Source organism: Halichoerus grypus, chromosome 5 (assembly GCF_964656455.1).
Source record: "Halichoerus grypus chromosome 5, mHalGry1.hap1.1, whole genome shotgun sequence".
Taxonomy (NCBI): domain Eukaryota; kingdom Metazoa; phylum Chordata; class Mammalia; order Carnivora; family Phocidae; genus Halichoerus; species Halichoerus grypus.
Window position 1 is genome coordinate 150,630,832 of NC_135716.1, and position 22,298 is coordinate 150,653,129.

General features: G+C 56.8%; 1 protein-coding gene across 3 annotated transcripts in view; it reads left to right on the plus strand.

Annotated features, from left to right (window-relative positions):
• Window positions 1-22,298, plus strand: part of TRABD2B (TraB domain containing 2B) — a 208,893-nt gene that overhangs the window by 173,083 nt on the left and 13,512 nt on the right. The window contains exons 4-6 of one of the 3 annotated variants that reach the window (XM_078073182.1): window positions 3,883-4,057; window positions 18,690-18,780; window positions 19,845-20,868. In XM_078073182.1, the coding sequence (XP_077929308.1) occupies window positions 3,883-4,057; window positions 18,690-18,780; window positions 19,845-19,974 (396 nt within the window). In that variant the 3' untranslated portion in view covers window positions 19,975-20,868. Of the gene's footprint in view, window positions 1-3,882; window positions 4,058-18,689; window positions 18,781-19,844; window positions 20,869-21,812; window positions 22,089-22,298 lie in introns of those variants that run through there. The other 2 variants (XM_078073181.1, XM_078073183.1) reach the window with 2 other exon arrangements.

The following is a 22,298-nucleotide window of genomic DNA, read 5'->3' on the forward strand; positions in this document are numbered from 1 at the left end:
TCCAGGGCCGTGCGCTGATGGTGAAAGGGTCCGGGTGACATGGGGCTGCCTCAGTAGCGAGAGGCCTCGAAAGCTGTGGGGAGCTGAGGACACACAGGCTGTAGGGGTACGGTCACCGCCCATAGGCAGGGAGGAAGTGGTGTTGGAACTAGGCTTGAGAAAGGAGCTTACCGGGCGGGGCTGAAGGGAGGGGCTGGCTGCCTGGTTGTGGGGGGATGTGGAGGGTCCTGAGGAATGATCTGCAGAGCAGGGGGCAGATCATAGGGGGTGGGGGGTGAAAATGCCTGCTGAGGGGCAGAAGCCCTGGAGTTCAAGCGGGAGAGGGATGTGGTCAGAAAGATGTCTCTGGCCACAGCAGAGGATGATGCAGTGGCCTCTAGAGGCTGGGGTTGACATGTGCAGGGGTCAGGATGGGGGACAGGGGCTGGCTGCACCTCTGTCTTGATCTCTCTTGCCTCCCCACCCCACCATTTCACCTTCAGAAATGGCTCATGCCCCAACCTCCCAAAGCTCCCAAGTCACTTGCACCATCAATGCCCACGATCACAGGGTGACCCAAGGGAAGCGCTGTCTGAACCCTCAGCCTGTGTTAGGTGGACAGCAGCCATATACTTATCATCTGTCCCCTGACACTTGGGAGAGTGAAAGGTCAAATATAATTAAGGGTCAGAAAAATTAACAGGCATGGGGCAGTCTACCTTAGCCATGAAACTGGACCATCCTGGACAAAGCAGGACACACGGTTATCTGTGAGGTGCCCCCTCCACACTCCCACATCCCTCTCAAAGCATGGACCCCACAGTGACTCCCTCACTGGGCTGTGAGCCTCATCCAGGGCAGCAGACCCAGTCTGAGGGTGCTCTGTGACCCCTAGCCTGACATGGCTATGCTCACGGAAGTTTGTGGAAGTTGTCTGTTGGATGGATGGGCTGAAGAGAAGGGATGAGGCCACTGAGGTCAGTGACGTCAGTAGACCCGAGCACTTGACCACCAGATCTGACCCTGTCCTGGTTGTGGGCCAGGGGAGCCTACACTGAAGTCACTCCCCACGGCCCCACCCCAGCCCTGCCTGGCCCATCTGTTTCATCGTCCCACCTCGGACTCATGGCTCTAGGACCCCAGGGACCTGACATGTCCTCTTTCAAATTCTATGGTGCATCCTGCACTTAAACTTGTTGCGGGAGATTTAAGGCTCCTGACAAGTCTAATGACATCATTAATTTGTTTCCATCCCAGCCTGGGCCCAAACCCAAGTCCCATCCTTGGCATGGAGCCAGGGCCCATCAGCATGAAACATGCAGAGAATGTCAGCCAGCTGCCGGGCAGTCCCAGAAACCCTGGTGGCTAGCCGAACTCCTTCGTGGCTTTGACATTGAACTCTCTGGTTTTTGTCCTTGTTAAACTTTTTTAGCTCCCTAAGGAATGAATTGAGATTCATCTTTCCACAAATGCACATTCATGGTGAGGAAGAGCCTCTGCCAGGACCCTTGGCAGAAGGGAAGGAAAACAGGATGCTTCCTTCATGGCTCTCTGGTGATTCTGAGGGCTTCTATTTGTCATCTCTGTCTCTACCCCCTGCTCAAGGCCACCCTTCACTGTAGCCTCTGCCATTGTAGGGGAAAATGATGAAGCCAGCTCCAGCCCCCAGGCTAGTTGTACAAAGCTGACATTTAGTCAAGACTCTTTTTGTGCTCTGCACTGTGCTAATAAGCACTTTCCAAAACTGATCTTATTTAATTCCTACAACAATATATATTACTCCCATGTTACCAATTTGGACACGGAGTCTCAGACAGTACGAATAACTTGCCAGTTATAGAGAGGCAACCCAACTGGTAAGTGGCAAAAGGAGGATTCCATCCCAAGTTATCCTGGCTGTCTGAAGCCGGGACCTGCCTTCATAACCACCTGTTGCCTCTCAGCTCATTCTTCATGCATTCATTCACTGATGGAACAAATGTTTATTTCTTGGTACAACATCATCCCACATTCTCTCCCATACCTGAGAAACAGAGAGGGCCATGCCTCCAGAAATAACCCTTTTGAGCCACAACTCCTCCCCCATTCAGAAGCCCTTCCTGGAGCTGTATCATGTCCAAATGTGTCCTGCTTTGTCAGGGCTGCCAATCATCCCTTCCATCATTGGCGGAAGGGGTAGGAGCTCCATTCCTTTGTTTATCCATTTACCAAACACCGACTCTGGTTGGGCACCAATCTCTGATTGGGTACTGGCAGGGCTGCTGCATACAGCTGTGCAGGTTGTGCACTGAATAAGTTACGGTTTTATCAGTCATATCATTGCCTTGTCATCCCAGAACAGTGAATCAGAGAAGCCCCTCCCCTCCCACTCTGGGAAGCACCCTGGTGCTTGGCCGGCAGATATCAGAGACAGATGTCCTGGCCCTGTCCAAATCCTTGAAGGCTCAGCCTCTGCTGACGTCTCCATTTTCCTCAGAAAGAGTGTTGACAACTTGTCAGTGGCTCTAAAAGCCATGTGGCGGGGCCGCATGACCCTTGGGGGCTAAGCCCTGCAGGACTTTAATCTCCTCATGCCAACTCTCCACCTAGCTAGCCCATCAGTCAGCAAGGCCTCGTGTTCTGTGCGTTAGCCTGAGTTGATGAAGAGAGAAGTGGAAGAGGAGACTCCAGATGGAAGACATCCTGTGCACAAGAGCTTGGAAGGTGGAATGACAGTGAGCGGTTATGGGGAAATAGGGAGGATATTCTGACTCATGCCTCCATCTCCTCCGTGGCTTGTGGCTTTTTCTCAGGCCCTGCCCACCCTTGGAGGCCACGGTGCTGGGACACCTGGACCTGACATCCAGGCCGAAAAGACAAAATGCTGGGTATGGAGGAACCCAGGAAGAGGCAATGCAGTGAGAGGGGACAGTGCGATTTTATGTTCAAGGTTCCAGAAACCTTTCTGGGCACCTACTGTGTGTCAGGCACTGGGGGCCCAGGAATGACAAGGGCTCTGTCCCTGGACTCAAAGAGCTCTCTGCCCAGTTCAATAACACGTCAGTGACGCTTGCCCCCGGCCACAGAACTGGGTGTGGACAGTGGGCCCAGAGCTGAGAAATGTGGAAAGTTCCAAGCCAGGTTGTGGAATGAACCATCATTATGGGAGGCAGCTGTGGTCCTGCAGTTGACATTTTTAAGAAGGGCTGGAGGGGTTTGGTTCTGCCCTGGCAAGTAGTGAAGCTGGGAATGGGGAGATGGTGGTGGCCAGCCAGGGCTCAGGTCTTGGGGAAACTGGAGGCTGTGACCTCTCCTGTCTTCTCTGTAGTGTGGGCTGGGCTGTTAACGCAGCCCATGACAGCACCCACCATCTCACCTAATCCCCATCTCACACATGAGGAAACGAGCTGAGAAAAGTTAAGTAACTTGGCCAAAGTCACACAGCATCAGAAGGAGGCCTGCATCCAGGCCAGCCTGACCCTGTACTCTGTGGTCTCCCTGCTACCCCGGGCGGCTCAGCTCACCCCCCACACCCGCCTGCTGACCCGAATCCCTTGCACGCCGGGCTGGGTGCTGAAGGGAGGACAGTAAAGGAGCCGAGAGCAGTCTTGCCTCCCAGGCCCTCTGCGTTCTGGAAGCAGAGGGTCGACAAGGCAGAGACACAGGAGCCATACCTCCTTGTGTTGCCACCGCACCAGCTGTGAGGCTTTGCACACGTCTCTGGATCTTTCCACTCTTGCTTTCTTCATTTGTAAAACTGGGATAACCACACTCCTCTCAAAGCGTTTTTGGAATTGATGAAAAACCCAGACAAAAGGTATAGCCCACTCCATGGGCCATTTAAGAAAGGTAAGTGGCCCGCTCTGCTGGGCTTGGTGTCTTTGCCCTGGGAGCACTGAGGGCACCTCTGTCTTGCCTTTGCAGCTGCCCAGCTTCATCAACACCACGCTCCCCCCACACGAGCAGGTGACAGCGCAGGAGATCGACAGCTACTTCCGCCACGAGCTCATCTACAAGAGGAATGAGCGGATGGGGAAGAGGGTCATGGCGCTTCTGCAGGAGAATGAAGACAAGATCTGCTTCTTTGCCTTCGGAGCAGGTTGGGCCGGATGGGGAAGGGAGTATTTGCAGAATCTTTAAGGGCTGGGAGATTTGTTAGGCCCTCTCCTGACCTCTCCTTCCTAAAGGAAAACGTGGAGGTCCAGAATGGAGCAGGAGAAGCCATGCCCCACACTTCTCTTGTTTCTAGCCAGGGGTTCTTCCCTAATAGGCCCCATGGGCAAAAGGGGTGACCCTGCCAGGGCCAGGACAGCTTCTGGGGCCCCTTCATGCCCCAGGAGGCCATGCTGAGAGCCCAGAACAGAAGCTGGCTCCCATGGCCAGCCCAGCCTTGAGCCCACCCAGCAGAGCCAGGGCCAAGCCTAGGAGCGCCACGGGGCCTGGTGGGGAGAGGCGGGCTCTGGCACCCCACGGCCCGGTCCAGCCCCCTCTGGGCTGTGTGACCTTGGCACAGTACCAGCAAGGGCGCAGACCCCTCTTCTATGAATGGACAGTGATAGCAATGACTAGCTGATGAATTGAAAATCTCTATCATGTGAAAGAGTTATAAAGATTAGCGGTAACACTTCAATAACCTAATAGCAGGAACTCAGAATGGCAGCTAGCTTCACTGTCATCCCAAGCATCAGGACGGTTAATACACGCTTTGTCATCCCACCGTGGGCCATGAGCTTGATGCTTCTCCTGGGGGCTCTGGCGTCTCTGTGTGAGGGGAAGTCCGGATGTCCAGGTGCAAGGCTTGCTGCCCCCCGCCCCGCCCCCGTCTCCTCTTCCCTCTTCTCCCTCACTCCTTCCTTTCCCTGTGGCTGTCTCCCGTGATGATGGGACCAGGGGATGGCGTTTGCCTCCTTTATCAGTCAGCTTTGGCTCCAGAGCCACAGGATAGAAATGTATGTCTTGCTCATGTGGGCTCAGTCCACCCCCTGCTGCGTGACAATGAAGGGAGAGGGACCACCGTGGGGGGGGCGGGCGAGAGCACTCACGGCTACTGCCTCTCCGCCCTCCTTCCGCGGCCCCTGGCCTGCGCACCGCCTGCCCGCTCAGGTCCCTGTAGCCCGGGCCGGTCCTGATTCTGCAGTGGGGTGTGTCTGCTGGGGGAGGTCTGCCTCCCCCGCCCCGCCATTCAACCCCATACACGTCAAGGGGAGGGCCAGGGTCCTCCGACTGTGCCTGTCTTCCCTCCTCTGTGGCCCTCAGCATGGGGGCGGCTCATGGGACAGCGTCAGTGAGCCACCCCTGCAGCCGGACAGAACGAATCCCGGCTGGCGATGGAGCACGACCACGGCCTGTTGTGGCCTGTGGCCGACCCCTTCCCCTCTGACAGCCTGAGTTTACGCATCTGAACAGAAGGATTCAGAAAGCACGGGGGCCGCTGGTGACTCCAGGAGCTATTCGAACAGTTTTCAGAGAAGAGAGGGATTCCTGTTGGGGTATCTGGAGAAGCCAGCAGGAGCAGGACCTTGACCGACCACGTGGAGAGGACCAGGCTACCCTCCAGGTGCAGGATACCTACTGGGGACCTGGCATGAGTCAGGACAGCTTTGGGGACGGTGAGGGGAGAAAGTGCTCCCCAACACACCTTCTCACCATCCAGCTGCCTCCCTACTCCTCCCTCGTGGGCATCTGGGCAGTGCTCCTGCTCCGGAATAGTTCCCCACTGACTATAGAAGGGGAGCCATTCTGAGCGGATCCAGCCTCCCGGTGAGCGTGATCCCTGAGGGAGGCCAGTAAGAGCTCCAGCATTCCACATGGCCCACCTGAGTGGTAGGGCCGCCTGCCCCAGCGGTCCCAGGGCCCGAGACCAGAGCCACCCAGGGTCTGAGCCTAGCTCTTTCCTGTGGGTGAGGGAACAGGGGAGCCTGGAGATGAACATCACAGCAGTGCGGGTGGCCCTGGGCACTGGCCTGCTTCTCCTGAAACCCAAGTCCGTGGAAACACAAATGCCCACTCAGGTACTCGACCAGCACGCAAGCACCATGCCCACCTCCAGTTTCCTCCCCATCTCTGCAATCCAGCGGGTCCCTGGTTGGTCCTGTTGACAGACCGCCAGAAAGACTCACATCCGTCTACTCTGTCCATCCCCATCGCCACTGTCCCGGGCCAAGCCTCCATCAGCTCCAGCCTCCGGGCTCCAGCTCAGCCTTCCCCACCTCCAGGCTGCTCCCCCCACAGCAGCGCCGCTGGCTGCCGCTGACTCTGGCCCCCACCCCCGCCTCGAGCTCCTGGAGGGCCCGCACCACATGGCCATCTGTGTTTTCGGTAGCGTGTAACAGGTTTCAAGCTTGATGAGTGTATGAAAGAATAAATGAGTGAAGGCACGAACACATGAACGAACGAATGTTGACCGGCTCCTCCCCTCCTGGTCTCGTTGGGCCTGGTGGACACGACAGTGGTAGAGTCAGGCCAACGCGAGCCCTACCTCGGCTCTCAGAGGTCTGCTGTCCAATAATAAGCCCAGAGCCAAGTGCAGATCTTGGTGGAAGCTGCCGCTGAGGCTCAGCCCCTCCTGAAACAATGGTCTGAGAATTTCAAAGCTGGCTGTAGCCTCTAAGCTCAAGCCTGCCCGCCTCATCAGAGCCCCAGACAGACTGAGGGCCCAATAGGCCAAGATCTGGGTGAAGCTCATGGCAAGTCAGGGAGAGAGCCAGGACTGGAGCCCTGCGCCCAGGAGCTATGATCCAGGGGCTCTGTTCTTATGTGCAGTCAGGGAGCCCACTGCACAGACCTGTTTTGGTGTGGAACATGCCCACACACGATCCGTAGTGAGAAAAGTCCACGCCCGCCTCACTGCCTTCTTATGGCCAAGTAACGCCCGAGCCCCACATCCTACGGCAGGCTGGAGATTGACGTGCAAGGCGGGCACAAGCACCCTCGGGCAGCATGCAACCTGCAGCCGGCCTGCGGACACAGCAGTCCGCTCCACACGCCGCTGTCTGGGGGCCTCTGCAGTCCCCTCTCGGGCCTTCCTCGGCCCACCTCTGCTCCAGCAGCCCTCCCTGTTCCCCCGGGCACAGACTGGGGTCTCCAGTGCCGAGGGGCAGTCGGCCACCCCTTCTCCCTTCTGCTCTACGGAGACATTCGGTACAAAGAGAAAGAGGTTTGGTGTCAGGATGCTTGGGTGTAAAGTGAGGTTCTACCACTGTCAGCTTAGAGACACCAGGAAAGCCATGTCACCTCTGTGGGCCTCAGTCTCTCATCTGCAAAACAGGGATAATATACCTGCCTTGTCAGATGGTGCTAAATATGTGCATTTTTGATCACAGGGTTAAAATTCTCTACCACAGTGGAGGGATCTTTATAATAAAAACTCCTACTGTGTGCCAGCCACCACTCCAGGCTCTGAGATTATATTACCTTTGATCTTCACGGTAACACCATGAGATGGGCTTTATTGTACTCATTCTGCAGATGAAAACTAAGTCCCAGAGAGGAAGAATGGCTTCCTCAAGGCCATGCAGGCAGACCTTCAACTTGAACCCTGGCTTCTAGGGTCCCAGTCCCAAGCATTTCCTCCATACGTGGTGCCCTTGCTCTAGAATTCCAGAACTGTGGACAGTTTTGTGGGAAGGGTATCCTTTTATCTGGCAGATCCCACAGAAGAGTAGTCTCCTTGGTGGCACTATTTGACCTCTTGTGGAGCTTGTTCAGTGGCAACTGGTGTGTGAATGTGTGTGACAATTCTGAGCCGGCCTGGGTGACATCTAGGGCCCCAGACAGAAGCCCTGCCTCTCCAGGAGGTGGCTGTGGCCAGTGTGCAAACCCAGACGTTCTGGAATGACTAGGCCACTGTCATGGGGAGGAGTGCCAGCCCAAAGGGAGGGAAGACCTGATTCTCGTCTATCAGGCTCAAGGACAAGCTGATCCTGCAGGGCCCCCACAGATCTCGTGCAGGTTCTTGGATTTCTTGGGTTTCTTCTGCTCTATAAATAACTTAGAAAAATAGGTACTAGGTGGTGAGTTTTTATTAACTACATTTATTCAATTTACAGGCTTATCTAATATTCTGAAATTATCTCCTTTCTACCATGTTCGAAGTTAAACATCTTTTGTTTTAAAACAAACAAACAAACAAACAAAAATGGTGATATAAGGCAAAGGGAGCTTTCAGAGCCCTTACTTGTCCAAAGTAAAAGCTGGTAACTATATCATTCCCCTTACCCACCCCGCTTTTCTTACGGTGGGACAGAATTGAGCACGCCTGAAACATGATGGAAAGAATGTCATAGGAGGGGTGAGGCTGCTAAGTGGGGAAATTACTAGCCCAGGCTTCTGAAAAGGCAGGAAGGGCGGGGGGACCAGAGCTCAAGTCGAGGGTCTGGCCGTGGGTAGAGAAGGGCACTTCCTCACCTGTAATGGAAGGAGGGAGAAGGCCGGCAGATGGGTGATTTGCTAATGGAAAAGTCACCTGGTGGCTTTCTAATCAGAGCTCCTCTCTAGGGAGGGTAAAGTCATCTGCAGAAAAAGAGGAAGCAAGTGGAGGGTTCTTGGTTTAAAGAGAGACCATTTGGCCTAAATGCAAGCGAGACTGGCCATAAGAACTGGCATGGGCAGGAAGTTAGAGAGGTCTCACCTCATGGGCCAACTGTGATTGGTGGGTGGTGGCTGCCTGGAGCCTGGTGGTGTGAGGGATGATAAAACCACATCGGGGCTCAGCAGAGAAGAGGTCCTGATTGATTAGTGATGCCTGCCGTGGCCCCGGAGGAGGGCACACGTCTGCCGCCTATCTGCTTTGACGGCTAGGAGCACAGACCCAGACCCCTGACTGGCGATGAGAGCCCACGAACCTCTGAGGGGCTCCAGTCACAGGCTGCAAGATTTTCTACAGCAACACTGAACAGCTAGGGTGTAAATGTAAATGCAGTCCCCTGGGCCTTCTCCTGATTTGATCCTAGCACCCACTGCTCACTGAGCATCCCACTGTGTGCGCGCTACCCCAGGGCAGGGCCCATAGCTTCTCAGAATCGCCAACACCTAGGAGATGTTCTACAAAGGCATACTAGACCAAATCGCCCAGAATCAAGTTCATTCCATTTAGTCACACAGTATCTCCTAGGCCTCAGGCCCCAGAGGGATAGGGAGGTCTCAGTCCCAGGCACTAAAAGAAAATTACAGTTTTGTCCCTAGCTCCAGGGAACGGGGCCTCCTTGAGATGTGTTGATTTATCAGCTATTCCGGGATCTGGAATGAATTAAATAATGCAGGAGCTGGAGGAGCTGGGTTGAGATACAAACCAGACTCAAAGGTGGACCAGATAACCACTAGGGCCCACTCTTTTCAAACTCTAGAGCCAGTGGTTACCATACATTCCAGACCCCTAAAGTGCTATAATCTGAATATGTTTCTACCTTCTGGCCTTCCAAAGCCCTTTGACCCTGTCTTTCTAGGGCGGGGTGGCTCTAACACCCACCATCCTATCCTCCCAGTCTTCTCACCTTCTAGTATAGTTTGCTTCAGTCACTCTGGGATTCGTGGGAGGGTTTTGGAGCTAAGAGCTTCCAGCCCCTGGAGACCCCTCTCTGTAGGGCTATGGCCGCCTGCCCCCATGAGAAGCAGAAGTCCAGGCAGAAATCATTCTCAGGCAGGCAGTGTGAGCAACAGGGACAGCGTGCTGGGACTCTTCCTTGCCCCAGCCCAAGCGCCGCAGGCCCCCACTCAGCAGCACGCCGGGGGCCGGGACACAGAAGCCGATTGGTGGTGAAGGCCCCGGCTCGAGAGAAGGGATAGAAGCCCAGTGTCCCAAACACCAGTAACATCTTTCTCATTAATAACAGCGGCCAGCTCCCTGCAAGTGGCACCATTCTGCTTGAAGGACATTCATATGACTTTTATGTCCTCAATTCCTCTTGGAGGGAGACAGGATGGTATTTATTATTCCATTTGGCAGACGGGTAAATCGAGGTGCAGATGGGAAGTGAGAGACACAGAACTGGAGTGAAATGATGGTCACACTGATAGGCCATTCTTACTGATGGCCAGTCCCCCCACCCCCAAAAAAAGATCCAGCTGCTGCTTGGACCTCTGTTCTGCTGACAGGACCCTTTTCCTCTTCTGCCTGGGCTTTCCACGACCTCCTCTCCAGGCTCCCACAGCCCCGCGGGATTTCCTTATCACAGCCCTGCTTGTGCCGAGCCCCTTTGTCATCTCCCAGTCTAGGAGGGAAGGTAAATCAGAGAAGGCTTCCTGGAGGAGGTAAGAACCAATTAAAATGTTCCTGGTGCTGGTCCAGCTGCCTTCCGGTTCCTCATCATCCCCACAGTCCTCGGGACAATACCACACCCGCCTCCCTCCCGCTGCGGTTCTCCACTCGGCAGCCTCAGGAACAGAGCTCAGGGCTGAGCATAGAAGACCAGCCATGTCCCGTGTAGGGCCTCTTTCACCTTAGAAATAAGGGCCGCAGCTAACAGGCAGCACACAGCCAGCCGCTTTCTCCTCTCCCAGGGGAACGCCCATGGCCTGCCATACTCCCCACGCTGGAACATGAGGCCACAGCGTCCGGAAGTGTTTCAGAATTTCCAACGGGGCTTCAAAGGAGCCTACTCCCCACCATGCTCACATCTGGCCGCTGGCACGCCTGCTCCAGGCTGTGATCCTTGGCCAGAGTCGCCCTTCCTGTTTCAGCCCGGAGGAACATCCCAGCTGCTAGCTTGTCCCTCCCTGGAGCCAACCCTGCCCTCTGGGATGGGGGGGAGGAAAGAACGGAGGACCCATGTCCCAGGCTGGATCTGTCGGTGAGCCGGGACTTACAGAACGTCGGCCATGGGTTCGGCACTCTTGCTGGGCCGCGTAGGGAAGGCAGGAGAAGGAAATGGCCTCGATTAAGAGCATGGGCTTTGGAGCCAGACTGCCTGAGTTAGAAACCTAGCACTTCTCCTTAGAGGAAGTAGCCTGAGCAGACCAGGTGCTTCACTTCTCCGACGTCAGATTTCCCCCCAGTCAGGGGGCTGGTCCTTGGACTGCTCAGTGCCTGGGGCAGCACCGTCACTGGATAAATGTGAGCTCTTGGTGTTATTAATACTTCCAAGTCCTCACCTGTCAGAGCCCACAGTTCCCCGAAGACAGGACTCCCCCAACCCAGGAGAGAGCAGGGCCACCCGGGGCAGAGGGGGTGGGGGCAGGCAGAGGTGCTCTGTGGCCTCTGAGGACCCAGATAGGTCACAGCTCCAAGTGACAGTGAGGCTCAGGAGCAGATTGGCCAACAGGGAGCTCTCCCGGGTCCCAGGTGCTATAATTCCAGGAGAGGAGCCTCTGGATGTCGTGGAGCAGTTACCTTGGCCACAGTGAGCCCCTGGCAGGGTGCCACGCCCTGCAGCCACAGAACCCATCACAGGCTCTGTCTCTGGGGCTCTCCCCCAGAGCCTCACTGTGATCTCGACCCCTCTGCACAGTGATCCCTTGGGTCTAGAGTGGTGTTGGACCCCAGGAGGAAAGGCCGCCATGTCTGACCCATCTCAGGGTCCCCAGGGCCTGGCTCATGCCTGACATGTAGGAGATCCCAGGAGGGGCTTGTGGAGGAGACACTGCTGAAACCCCCAGGGCTTATGTCCTCACTGATAGGGTAGGGTGCATGGAGGAGACTTCCTCATCTCTAAACAATATTAACTGAAAGACGAGCTGGTCCAAAGAGAATGAAAAGGCTCAAACCCTGGGGATTTTAGAAGAACCAAGAGGATTGGCGTGGAGGGATGGGCCTGGTGGGGGATGGGGGACGTGCTTCTAAGAGGAAGGACACAACTGGGGGAGGTCTGAACAGGACCCCCAAACTGGGCAACTGTCAGACAGGTGTCAGAGGCCCAGCAGCAGCTCCAGCCCTAGAGGGAGGATGCCCTGTGCCCAGGGAGCCCCCGCCTCTGCAGCTGCCCCCATGAAGTGCCCTTTAAACAGACGCACTCTAAGCCATGAAAGGGCTCAGGCAAACCCCAGTTCTCGCCTTCTCTCTGTGTGACACTGGGCCAGTTCTGCTGGCCTCAGAAGCATCGCAGTGAGGTCAAGTGACACTATGAATCCAAGTGTCCAGTTCCGTCTGAGTTCTGGAGAAATGGTAGGTGAGGTTGCTTTTCTTGGTATTTGTATCCATCCTCCCATTATTTAACAGCAGAGCTGAGCTGACCAGCCGAAGGCTCAGGGCTCTTTGTTTCTGACATCCTAGGTTCTGGCAGCCTCCAGAGAGGAGCAGATGGTAAAGGGGGCAGAATCGGGTTCCACCTGGATATGCCCAGCTCCCTGGAGGGTGTCTGAATCCCCTCTGCACAGGCCTGATAAGCATTCAGTGACTCTCTGCTTACACACCTCCAGGGAGGGAGGCCTCACTCCCTTACAGAGCTGGACAGTTGCCTGGGAGAGTGTTCTTTGGGCCCAGCTAAAACCTGCCCTCTTAGTCTTGTCCTGCCATAAGTCAGAATCCCATAGCTTGTCCCACTGCCCTGAACCTCACCATGGCCCGCCTCCCCTTCCACTTCATATTCCAACAACCTGGAACCATGGTGGTGGACCCCTTTTCCCTTTGTGCCCCTGCAAGTGCTCAGTCTTCCATCGTGAAAGCCCTTCCTTTTAACCCCATAGCCCCTGGAGGCCCTCCCTCACTGCTCTCGATGCTGTGTAAGGGTTTGCATACATGTCCCCCCCACCCTGACCCGGACTGTGATCTCCTCCAGGGTGGGGACCATGTGTCTCAGCTCCAGCACAAGACTGGGTGCAGGGGAGGCGTCCTCTCAGTTCTTCCTGAACTAAAAATGCCCCCACCCTGCCCTGGCTGGCTGGTGCAATAGGGGAAAGGAAACCCAACTCTGCCAGTTTCCCAGGCAGACCTTGCTTGGGAGATCCAAAGCCCCGTGGTACCCCCAGTTGCCCGTCCGTCCCCAGGTCCCCCCATCCAGCCCTCCTGTCACACTTCCTCAGGAAAACAAACACCTCTGTCGCTTGGCATCCGGCTGGCTAATCCTGGCAGCTAGATTAGCATTTGAAAGTTTCCCTTGCATTAATTTCAGACAGAACATAAATATGAGCTTGGGACCCTCTTCCAGGAGGAGAAAACTGGAAACCCAGTGGGCTCACTGGAGAGAAAACATGTGTGCTGGCCGAGGGGAGCCTGTGTTACTTTGGAGCCTTTGTGGGAACATCTGGTTCTCCCCTCTGCCCGGCCCCCCAACACTATCTTGAAATTACCCTGTTAATTGGCGTATTCTTCTTGCTGAGCACTCACAACACTTTTCTCTCCGATCTGGTGAACCCTGAAAGGACACGCATTGCTGACAATTCCCTGCCCCCCAAATGTGAACGCAGGATCCCTCACAGATGCTGACTTCAGAGCAATGTACTAGAGCATGCAGTGAGCTAGGACATGGCTGGATAGAAGTCAGAGCTTGGCCTTGTACCAGCTGTGTGATTTAGGGCAAGTCCTTTCCTCTCTCTGAGCTCTAGTTTCCATGTCTGTAAACTGTGGGGTGCCTCAAAAGGCTGCCACAAGGCTGAAGTGAAATGACATTTGAGAAGCACAATGTACCCAGGAGATTCACCGAGTAGGAGTTTGTGTTCATGTTATCCAGTGATAGAATCATAGAGGTGGGAAGACCCATGAGACCATGGAGGGCAACTGAGGCACAGAGAGGGGAAGGAAACTGCCTGAGGTCACACAGCCAGTCGGCCGTTGAGCGAGGTTTTCTGTCCTAACCCACAACAGGGTTCTTTGCTCTGCCTTACCCTGCCTGCCCATGTCGGGAGGGTAAATGGGGGCTGCCAGGCTGGCCAGGCCAGCTGATGGGTAGAGGCTAGATCCAGCCTATGCTCCGTTTGCTGAGTCTGATGCCCTGGCCTGCTTACACGTGGAAGAAGGGGAGCCTTTTCTCTGCACTAACACATCATGGGGCTGTGCCCACTGGGAGCAGGACACTTCCCCTGTTTGTATATGAATGTCCTTTAATGGTACTGTGGCTTGTGGGGTCCGGGAGGCAATCACCAAACCAGCCCCACTGTTTTACAAACCTATAGTCCTCCTCCTGCCCCGCCACCACGTATGTTCCCTCCATCCCACCCATCCTGGGAGTCCTGGCTACATGGATCCCTCCTCTGGGAAGCCTTCCGTGATATCCTCAGTAGATTAGTCTCTCCACCGCCATGCCCCATGTTTTCTTTTCTGGGTTCTTTTTCTCTTCTCTTCTTCCCTCTCTATCTCTGTCTCTTTGTATCTCTGCCCTGTTTTTGTCTTTTTCTATCTCTTGCTTTCTGTTTCAGTGTCTCTCCTTTTCCCTCTCTCCCTCCCGCTGTCTCTGAGTCTCTGACAGCCTGTCTCCCAGCCCCTCTCTCCCCCTCTCATCTGTCTGTCTTCTCTCTATTTCCTTGTGTCCTGGCGCTCTCTCCCTCTCCCGGTCTCTCCCTGGGAGAGTCTCTCTTCTCTCCCGGCCCCTCTGTTGTCTCCTCTCCCCTACTCTCTGTCCCTGTGGCTCTGTGCGCCCCGCCCCTCACTGTCTTCCCTCTCTTCCCTCCTCTCCTTGTCCATGTAGCCTCAGCGGATGAAAGGGAACGTGCCTCCCTGTGGAGAGCGGGCCAGAAACAGCTGTCAGTGCTGGAAGGAGCGGCTGAGCGGTGGCCAGGAGACCCCAGGAGCCTGGGCAAGCCCCAACACTGTAGGGCCCCTTTGGAAACTTGCCACACCTTCCCTGCAGGTTCCAGGATGGGCGTGGTGACTTTTTTGGGATTTGTGACCTTGGAGGCAAGCCTAGGCCCTGTCTGCCAGCCCCTGGGGACAGTGGGCACGGGGCCCTGACTTGGGCTGGTGCAAGGCCCAAGCTCCTGGGATTGGTGGGATCTGCTGGAGCATCCCCAGGAGTCTGGGCGGGGGCTACAAGGGAAGTGGATCTGTGAGCTCAAGTCTTCTGGGGCTAGGATGAGATCACGGCAAGGATATGGAGAAACAGGTCTTGTCATTCATTCATTCAACAAACATTCACGAAGCCACCACTGTGGGCCAGACTCGGGCTTAGCCCTGGGGCCAAGGATGAATCAGACATGGCTCCTGCCCTCGAAAAACCTCAGTCTCCCCTCTAGTGGCTTGTTGGGAACGAGTTCTGACAGGGGCATCTCTGGAGCGTGGGAAGATCATTCCAGCTGCAGAGTTAACAAGGAAGGCCATGTCTGCAATGACTCAGGCAGAAGCTGATGGTGACCTGGGCTGGTCAAGCATGGTTAGGAGGAAAAAATCAGGGGCACTCCGGTCACTGATTGGTCAAGACAGGGCCCATGTGACTTGGACAACAGAGCTCAGTTGAGACACATCCTGGCAGGGGAGGGTGAGCTGGATTTTATAGGCTCTGGGGGCTGTCAGGTGGAGACGTCCAGTAGGCTGCCAGACAAACAGGTCTGGGCTAGGGCAGTGGTAGTTTCAGAGTGGTCTGCACTGTATGGTCATTGAAACCACATGGTGGATGGTTTGTCCACAGATTGTGGGGGAGCAGGACGCTATGGTAGGGGACGCGGGGCAGTGAAAGGGCTACGAAGAGAAGTGTCGTGGGGTCCTGTGAAGTCAGGCCCAGAAAGGGCAGGGCTGGGGCCGTGCTGGGAGCACAGGCTCAGGAATGGATGGCTGGTCTGTGCCGTCCTGGGCCGGGGGTTCGGGGGGGGGCGCCCCCTGGAGCTGTGCGGGAGCTGCCTCTTGCCGGGGCAGGGGAGGGCGGGGGGGGGGGTGCAGACAGTGGTCTCTCTGCCCCACAGGGAAGGAAGTGAAGGTGGGTGTGGCTTAGAGAAGGAAAGATGGGATTTGAAAAACTCATTGCTGATTGCTTCCAACTAGTTTCTCAAAGTATCTGAAGTCTTCTGTTCAGGGTCTTGAGCTACACCGTGAGGGCCTGGAGCTGCTGAGGCTGAGGATGTGGATGGGGTGCTGACCCGACCCCGAAACGCTGTCAGGCAGCGCTTGGGATCCAGCCGGAGCTCTGTAAGGCTTGGGCCCTTCCAAACACCGCCTCCACCAGCATCAGGCATGTTCCTTTCAGAGCAGGTCACACTGCTCGGTAAATACTCTGTGCTGCTCCCGTGCAGCCTGAGGCAGCCCGCTCTCCCTCCTGGCACTTGACATCCTCAGGGCAGACCTCTGCTGGGCCTGGAGGCCCTCGCCTTTAAAGGGTCTCCATGGAGGCAGGGAAGGAATTGCCTTTGCTGCCAGGAGTCAGTTCCAAGAACTGTTGGCAGCGAGTTCCTGCAGCCCGTGTGCCAAAGGCCACCGTGCCCAGGCCCGGTCCCAGTTCCATCACACTCGCAGGGTGGACAAGAGTGGGCACGGTTCTGGGGTCCCGCCGAAGACTGGCTTAGCGTGTCACCCAGGAGTGCATGCTGGGCTTCTCCAAAGGACAGTCACTCGTCCTGCCTCATCAGGACCTTACAGCCCCCTGAAGGGATGCATGCCCATTTGACACTCGGGAAGACTGGGGCTGGGGGCAGGAAAGCCACTTGCTCAGGAGACTCATAGCCATTCCAGGAGCTTAGGTCTCCGTCCTCAACAGGACTGGGTGAAGGCCAGGGCCCTGGGAGGGACTGTTCATGCCTGTGTGTCTGTTTGTGTCCCGCAGTCAGCTTCCCAGATGAGCCTCACTTATCTCCTAACCTTATACATGCCACTCCCCCTGTCTGGAACACCCCCCACCCCATGCCCAACTCCCATCCTCACCTGGCTAATTCTTATCCCACCCTTCAGCTATCACTGCCTCCTCCAGGAAGTCTGCCCTGACTTGAGGTTGTGCTTCCCTCCGCATAGTACTTAGCCCCGATCAAAAGACCTTGATTCTGAGACCCAGTGCCTGGAGCAGGCCCCTGTCTCTTCACCCCTGGCTGGCACTAGATGTCCACTTGCTCAATGTTTGTCAGATTAATGAACTGAATCGGTAAAGAAAGGGAAGAAGGGAGGGAGAATACATTTTCGTCGGGGTGTCTGGAGTCAAACCAAAGCCTTCCCCATAGAGTCTGAGAGCCAGGGGAGCCCATGGATCCCTCCCTTGTACACAGAGACATCAAGAGCATTTGAGCATAATGGATTTGCCCGAGGTCTCAGAGTGAGTGAGGTGGGTCCTGGACTAGAAGCCGCGTCTCTCATTCCCAGACCAGTGGTCATTCTCGGTAATCCCAAGGTGGACTCCAGGGACAGGGGCAGGCCAGCTCGAGAGCACAGAAGCCCGGCCCAGAGGTGTGCAGGGTGGGCGGCAGAGTGCAGCAGGCTCACCCCCCATCCACCTGCTCTGCAGTCCCAGCCTCACCCCCTCTGTGCTGGAGCCTCTCCGTTCCCACCCAGCTTGTCCACTGTCTGCTCTCCTCAGACCTCCCTGGGGCTGTCAGCGTGCTGACCTTCCGGCTTCCCACCTGTCACCGCCTGTCACAGGCGATTAGAGTAATGGCACAGGGATTTCCCCCCAGGTTCTGGGCTGAATGGGAAGCGGAGGGGAATGTGCTGCCCGTGTGAGTGGGGCCGCAGGGCAGGCACATGGGCTAGGAGGCGACAAGGGGCCACTGCCACTCTGCCCACATCAAACAGGTGGGGAGACCAAGGCCCAGGGAGGACGAGAGGCTTGCCAGGGTGCTGATTCCCAGCAGAGACCGCCTCCAGTCACTTAGCCTCCCGAGGACCCTTCCTAACCAGAGGCCGGGAGAGCCTTCTGTGTTCGCAGACCTCCTGCCCGAGTCCTGCCGAAGGAGAGCGATTTCTGGGACCATCTGGGGCCGAGGCCCTCTGTATTCTGAGCCACCGGCCCAGAGCTGGCCTCGGAGTAAGTGCAGCAGAAGCGTGTGTTGGATGAATGATTAAGGGGTTGGGGTGAGATGAAGACCGCCCCCCCCCAGCAGGGGCCAGCTCGGCGGTGTTCAGCTCCGGCTTTAGACCCCTTCTGAGCCACCGCCTCTGTCGGCTGCACCTGCGGCCGTTGCAACCACGCGCTGCTCTCTCCTTCTCCAGAATCTGACGCCTAGTGAGCCTTCTGGGGCCACCCTGGGGCCTGGGGTGTAATGGGTGGTCCCTGAATGTTGGATAGAAAGTGAACAAATGAGTCCATGAATCCATCCTCTGCCCTGTGGCGCCTGGTGGGGAGACAGACGTGAACACACAGAACCCACTGCCGTGCTAAGAGAGGGAGCCTCGTGCTGCTGGTGGAACCTACGAAGATGAACCACAGACCTGTTGAGGGCTTGAGGGCTTCTTGGAGGAGGTTTTCTCGTAGCTGGGCCTTGCATGACCACTGTCGGCCGCTTGTTTCTGTTGTCTGTTTTACACAGGCTTAATTCACTTTATTTTTCTGGTATAAAACTGCGGTGGCCGCCGCCGGCACCTGGGACCTGTGCCCAGAGACAGCCCCGCGGGTTATTACAGCCTGGGCCTGGGGTCAGCCTCAGGGTACGAGGCGCAGTGATGCCACAGGAAACACTTGTGACCCTTCGCCACAGTGCCAGCCACCGTTCCCGCCATGCTCCCAACACGTGCAGGCTGCTGTTAGCATCATTCCCACTCCACAGAGAGGAACGGGACGCAGAAACTGGGGCCTGGGGACGTAGGACGGGTGAGCAGCAGAGCCAGGATGTGGGCCCATGCCGAGCTGGCCCCAGGACTGTACCGCCTTTGGCATAGGTCCCTGGCCTGAGGCTGTCCCCAGTTGCCGGTGACTTGGCATGTGGCTGAGTCCACTCTGTCTCTCGTGTTCTAGGTCATTTCCTGGGAAACAACACGGTCATCGACGTCCTTCGGCAAGCAGGGCTGGAGGTGTTGCACACACCTGCGGGGCAGACCGTCCGCAGGTGAGCAGCTGGGGCTTCTGGGGGCACGGGCCTGGCTGGCCTGCTGCCACCGTCCACGAAGCCCGCCGGACCCCGTGCTGCATGGCCGGGCTGCACCCTGTCTTCCTGCTCAGGCCTGCGGGCAAGTTGTGAAGAAGCCTCGTAGGGACCGGCTGTGACCAGGCAGCCAAGAGTGGAGGGGCTGGGCTGGAGGTGAGGGGACTGGGAAGGAAGCTGGGAGGTGAGGTTGGGGGCTGGGGCAGTGGGAATGGGAGGAGCGTTAGATTCTGAGAGATGCTCAGGATTTAGACCCTGGTGAGCAGGGGGGTGGAAGGACTCTGCAGGACACCTGGGGTGCTGCCAGAGACCTGGGGGGTGCCCGGTCCCACCCACACCTGGTCCTCGTCTTTCTTTGAGCACACCTCTTTGCTGTGCCCCCTACCCCTGCCTTTCCCACCAGGGCACACCTACTCTCTCAGATAGCCATCACTGGGCATCTGAGGGACTCCTGTCCCCCCCTAGGCTGGGTGTCCCCTGAGGGCAGGAGCCAGCTGGGCCCACTTGTGGCCCACGGTGCCAGGGCAGGCATGATGGGCGTTAGCCCAAGCTGGGCAGCTCTGTGGGGGGGCAATGCAGGATCCTCGAACTTGGGAGTTCCATGCAGCCCATGCTCCAACCGTAATGCAGGAACCTTCTTCACCAGCCCACAAAGGTGACCACAGTGCAGTTTCAGCCCCTGTCTCGGAAATGACATGAGCCAGAGTCAGAAAAAAGTTTGAACAATCATAGCGAATATTTATTGATGGTTCACGGTACACCAGGCTCTCAGCACTTTTAGCTCATTAAATCCTTACAACAGCTCCATGAGTTAGGAACTATGAGTATCCCCATCTTAAAATTGAGGAACTTGAGGCCCAGAGAGGTAAAGTCACTGGCAGAGGGATACACAGCTCATGTAAATGCCAGTCTGGCTCTAGAGCCTCCCTAAACTCCTAACCACTCCCCGTCCCCTTTCTGGGGACTGGAGGTGGGCTTGGGAGTGGGAGCGCTCAGGAATGACTGAGGCTTTGCTCCTTGCTCTGCAGAGATGAGGCCCCCTTGCCCAGAGCTTTGAGCCTCTGGTCTCCTAGCTCTGGGCCAGTGCTCACCCCTGTCTCCATGGCTCTTCTAGAAGAACTTAAAAACTCCCTCACATTGGACTCCTTCCTCTTCTGATCATCTGAGTCAGCCTGATGAGACTGTTCCTCCTGCACATTTGAGTGCAGCATGAAGCAGTTTGCCCTGGGCCAGCACAGGTGTGCGCTGGAGGAGTGAGAGGCCCAAGGCAACCTCGGGGACAAGGCATTCCTCATGCTCCCCTACACAGCCCCAAGGACTTCATCTCGGAGCTCGTTGTGTCTGCCCAGGCCAGGCAGGGTGGGCAGAGAGGCCGGTGGGGCTGTCTCAGCTCCTATTCATCTCAGAGCCCAGGCATTAGAGGAAGGTCCCGCGCCTCTCCCCCTCCCTGCTCGGCCCCGCTCTGAGAGCTCTCAGGCTGAGTCTCCAGCACACGATGAAGTCCCGGGGTGGGGGGGGCGCTGAGGGGCTGGGATGCTGAGGAGACCCCAACAATAAAAGCCATCCTCGGCCACAGGTGCTTCCTGGATCCATCTTTTTGTCTGCCTGTTTTGAATTATCTCCCTAGCAGCTGCAACATCTCCTGGACCCTGGGAATCTGGGGTTGCTGTGGGGGCTGGGGACGGACAAGCTGAGCTGATGGCCTTCTCTCCTTCAAGGAGGGAGAAGCCCCTCACCCCATCGTGCATGCAGGAGAGGAGGAGGGGGCAGGCTCTGTGCCACCTCAGGTGTCACCGAACCTTTATAGTCCCCATGCCGCCTCCAGCCTTCCGCCAGGGCCTGAGGTCCTCCAGAGGAAGTCCGTTCGGGCGCCAGAGAGGAAAGAATAAAACGGAGACGAGCGGAGGATGTTCCCGGGCCAAGACACCTGTATATAGAGCGCTGTATGGAATGTGAATTCCACGAACACACACCAATCAATGCTTTAGTGCCCACTACGGCCAAGTCCCCGTGCTGGGAGGCCAACATTAAAGAAAGGCTTGTTATGTGCCAGGCACTGTGTTAAGACCTCATCTCATTCAACCTCGTGACAAGCTTATGAAGTGGTATGACTCCTCCTATCTTACAGCTCCCTGCAGCTCCAGATGACCGTGGCACCTGCCATTGGTCACACAGCCTGTGAGCTGCGGAGCCCGGGTGTGAACCCACGTCTGTCTACCTCTAGCTGGAGCTCTAACTTGCTGAACACTGTCCCGCCTCCCCAGAAAGGTGTTCAGGAGGTAGACGTTGAATGCACGGATGGGTGGTTGGATGAGCAACACAAGCAACCACATTAATACTTAATAATATTTAAGGAATAATGTTCATTACTAAAACATTTCAGCTGCTAACTATAAGCCAGTCAGTGTTCTAAGGGCTTTGCCTGTGTTAACTTATGAAATCCTTATGCCCCTCGGAAGCACGGGCTGTGGGATGAGACACAGCAGTTAGTCACTTGCCCCAAGTCCCTCAGCCAGAGTTTGTGGAATGAAAGACCCTGACGAAGGTCAGATATGCCCCCAGAGACCTGCCCATGGCTCACGCCCTCCCCTCCCACGAGTCTGGGCTCGGATGTCACCCGGCAGTGACCAGACCCCCTTGCATGCCTAGCACCTTCCACCCGCACGCTCCCTCTCCTGCCCTCCTCCGGGGCTCCCACCGTCTGCCATCCTTACTGTCCATCTTCCGCTCCAGAGCGCGAGCTCAGAATGGACAAGGACCTAGTTTAGACTGCTTTTGCCCAATTCCTAGAAGAGTGCCCGGTGCAGGGAGTCCCTCAATGAAAGAAGGAGGCAGAGCTCCCTCTATCTCCCCACAGCACACACCCTCGCCCGGTGTGGCAGGGGCACCCAGCGTTTCCTCCTGCGGTGACAGCCTTCCCGCTGGGTGGCATTCGCTGTTGCGCATGAGTGACGCAGTCCCACACGTGGGCCTCACGTGCTCTTGCCCCTTTCCAGCCCCGCCGCCCGGAGCCCTGCACCCCCCGCCGAGGGGACCTCGGCGAGCCCGGCCCCAGCCACCCCTGCCGCCGCCGCCGCCGTCCCCGCTGCGCCCTCGGCCGCCCCCACCGCGCCACCTGAGGAGGAGGACCCGGCCCTGTCCCCACACCTCCTGCTCCCCGACAGCCTCAGCCAGCTGGAGGAGTTTGGGCGGCAGAAGAAGTGGCACAAGAGGCAGAACAAGCAGCAGCGGCCACGGCAGTTCAATGACCTGTGGGTCCGCCTCGAGGACAGGTGAGCGGCGGCGGGGCTGGCCCGTCCGGGGCTGGCCACCTCTCCCGGCCGGCCTCACACACACACACACACACACACACCCCCGGGCTGGGGCCTCTCTCCTCCACGAGCCCTGCTCCGAGGAAGTGGGCCAGCTGGGTACTTGAGCAGAAACTTCTGGGATAGCTTGACCCTCCCCCCCTTCACAAAGCCTCCTCCTGGTCATCCAGC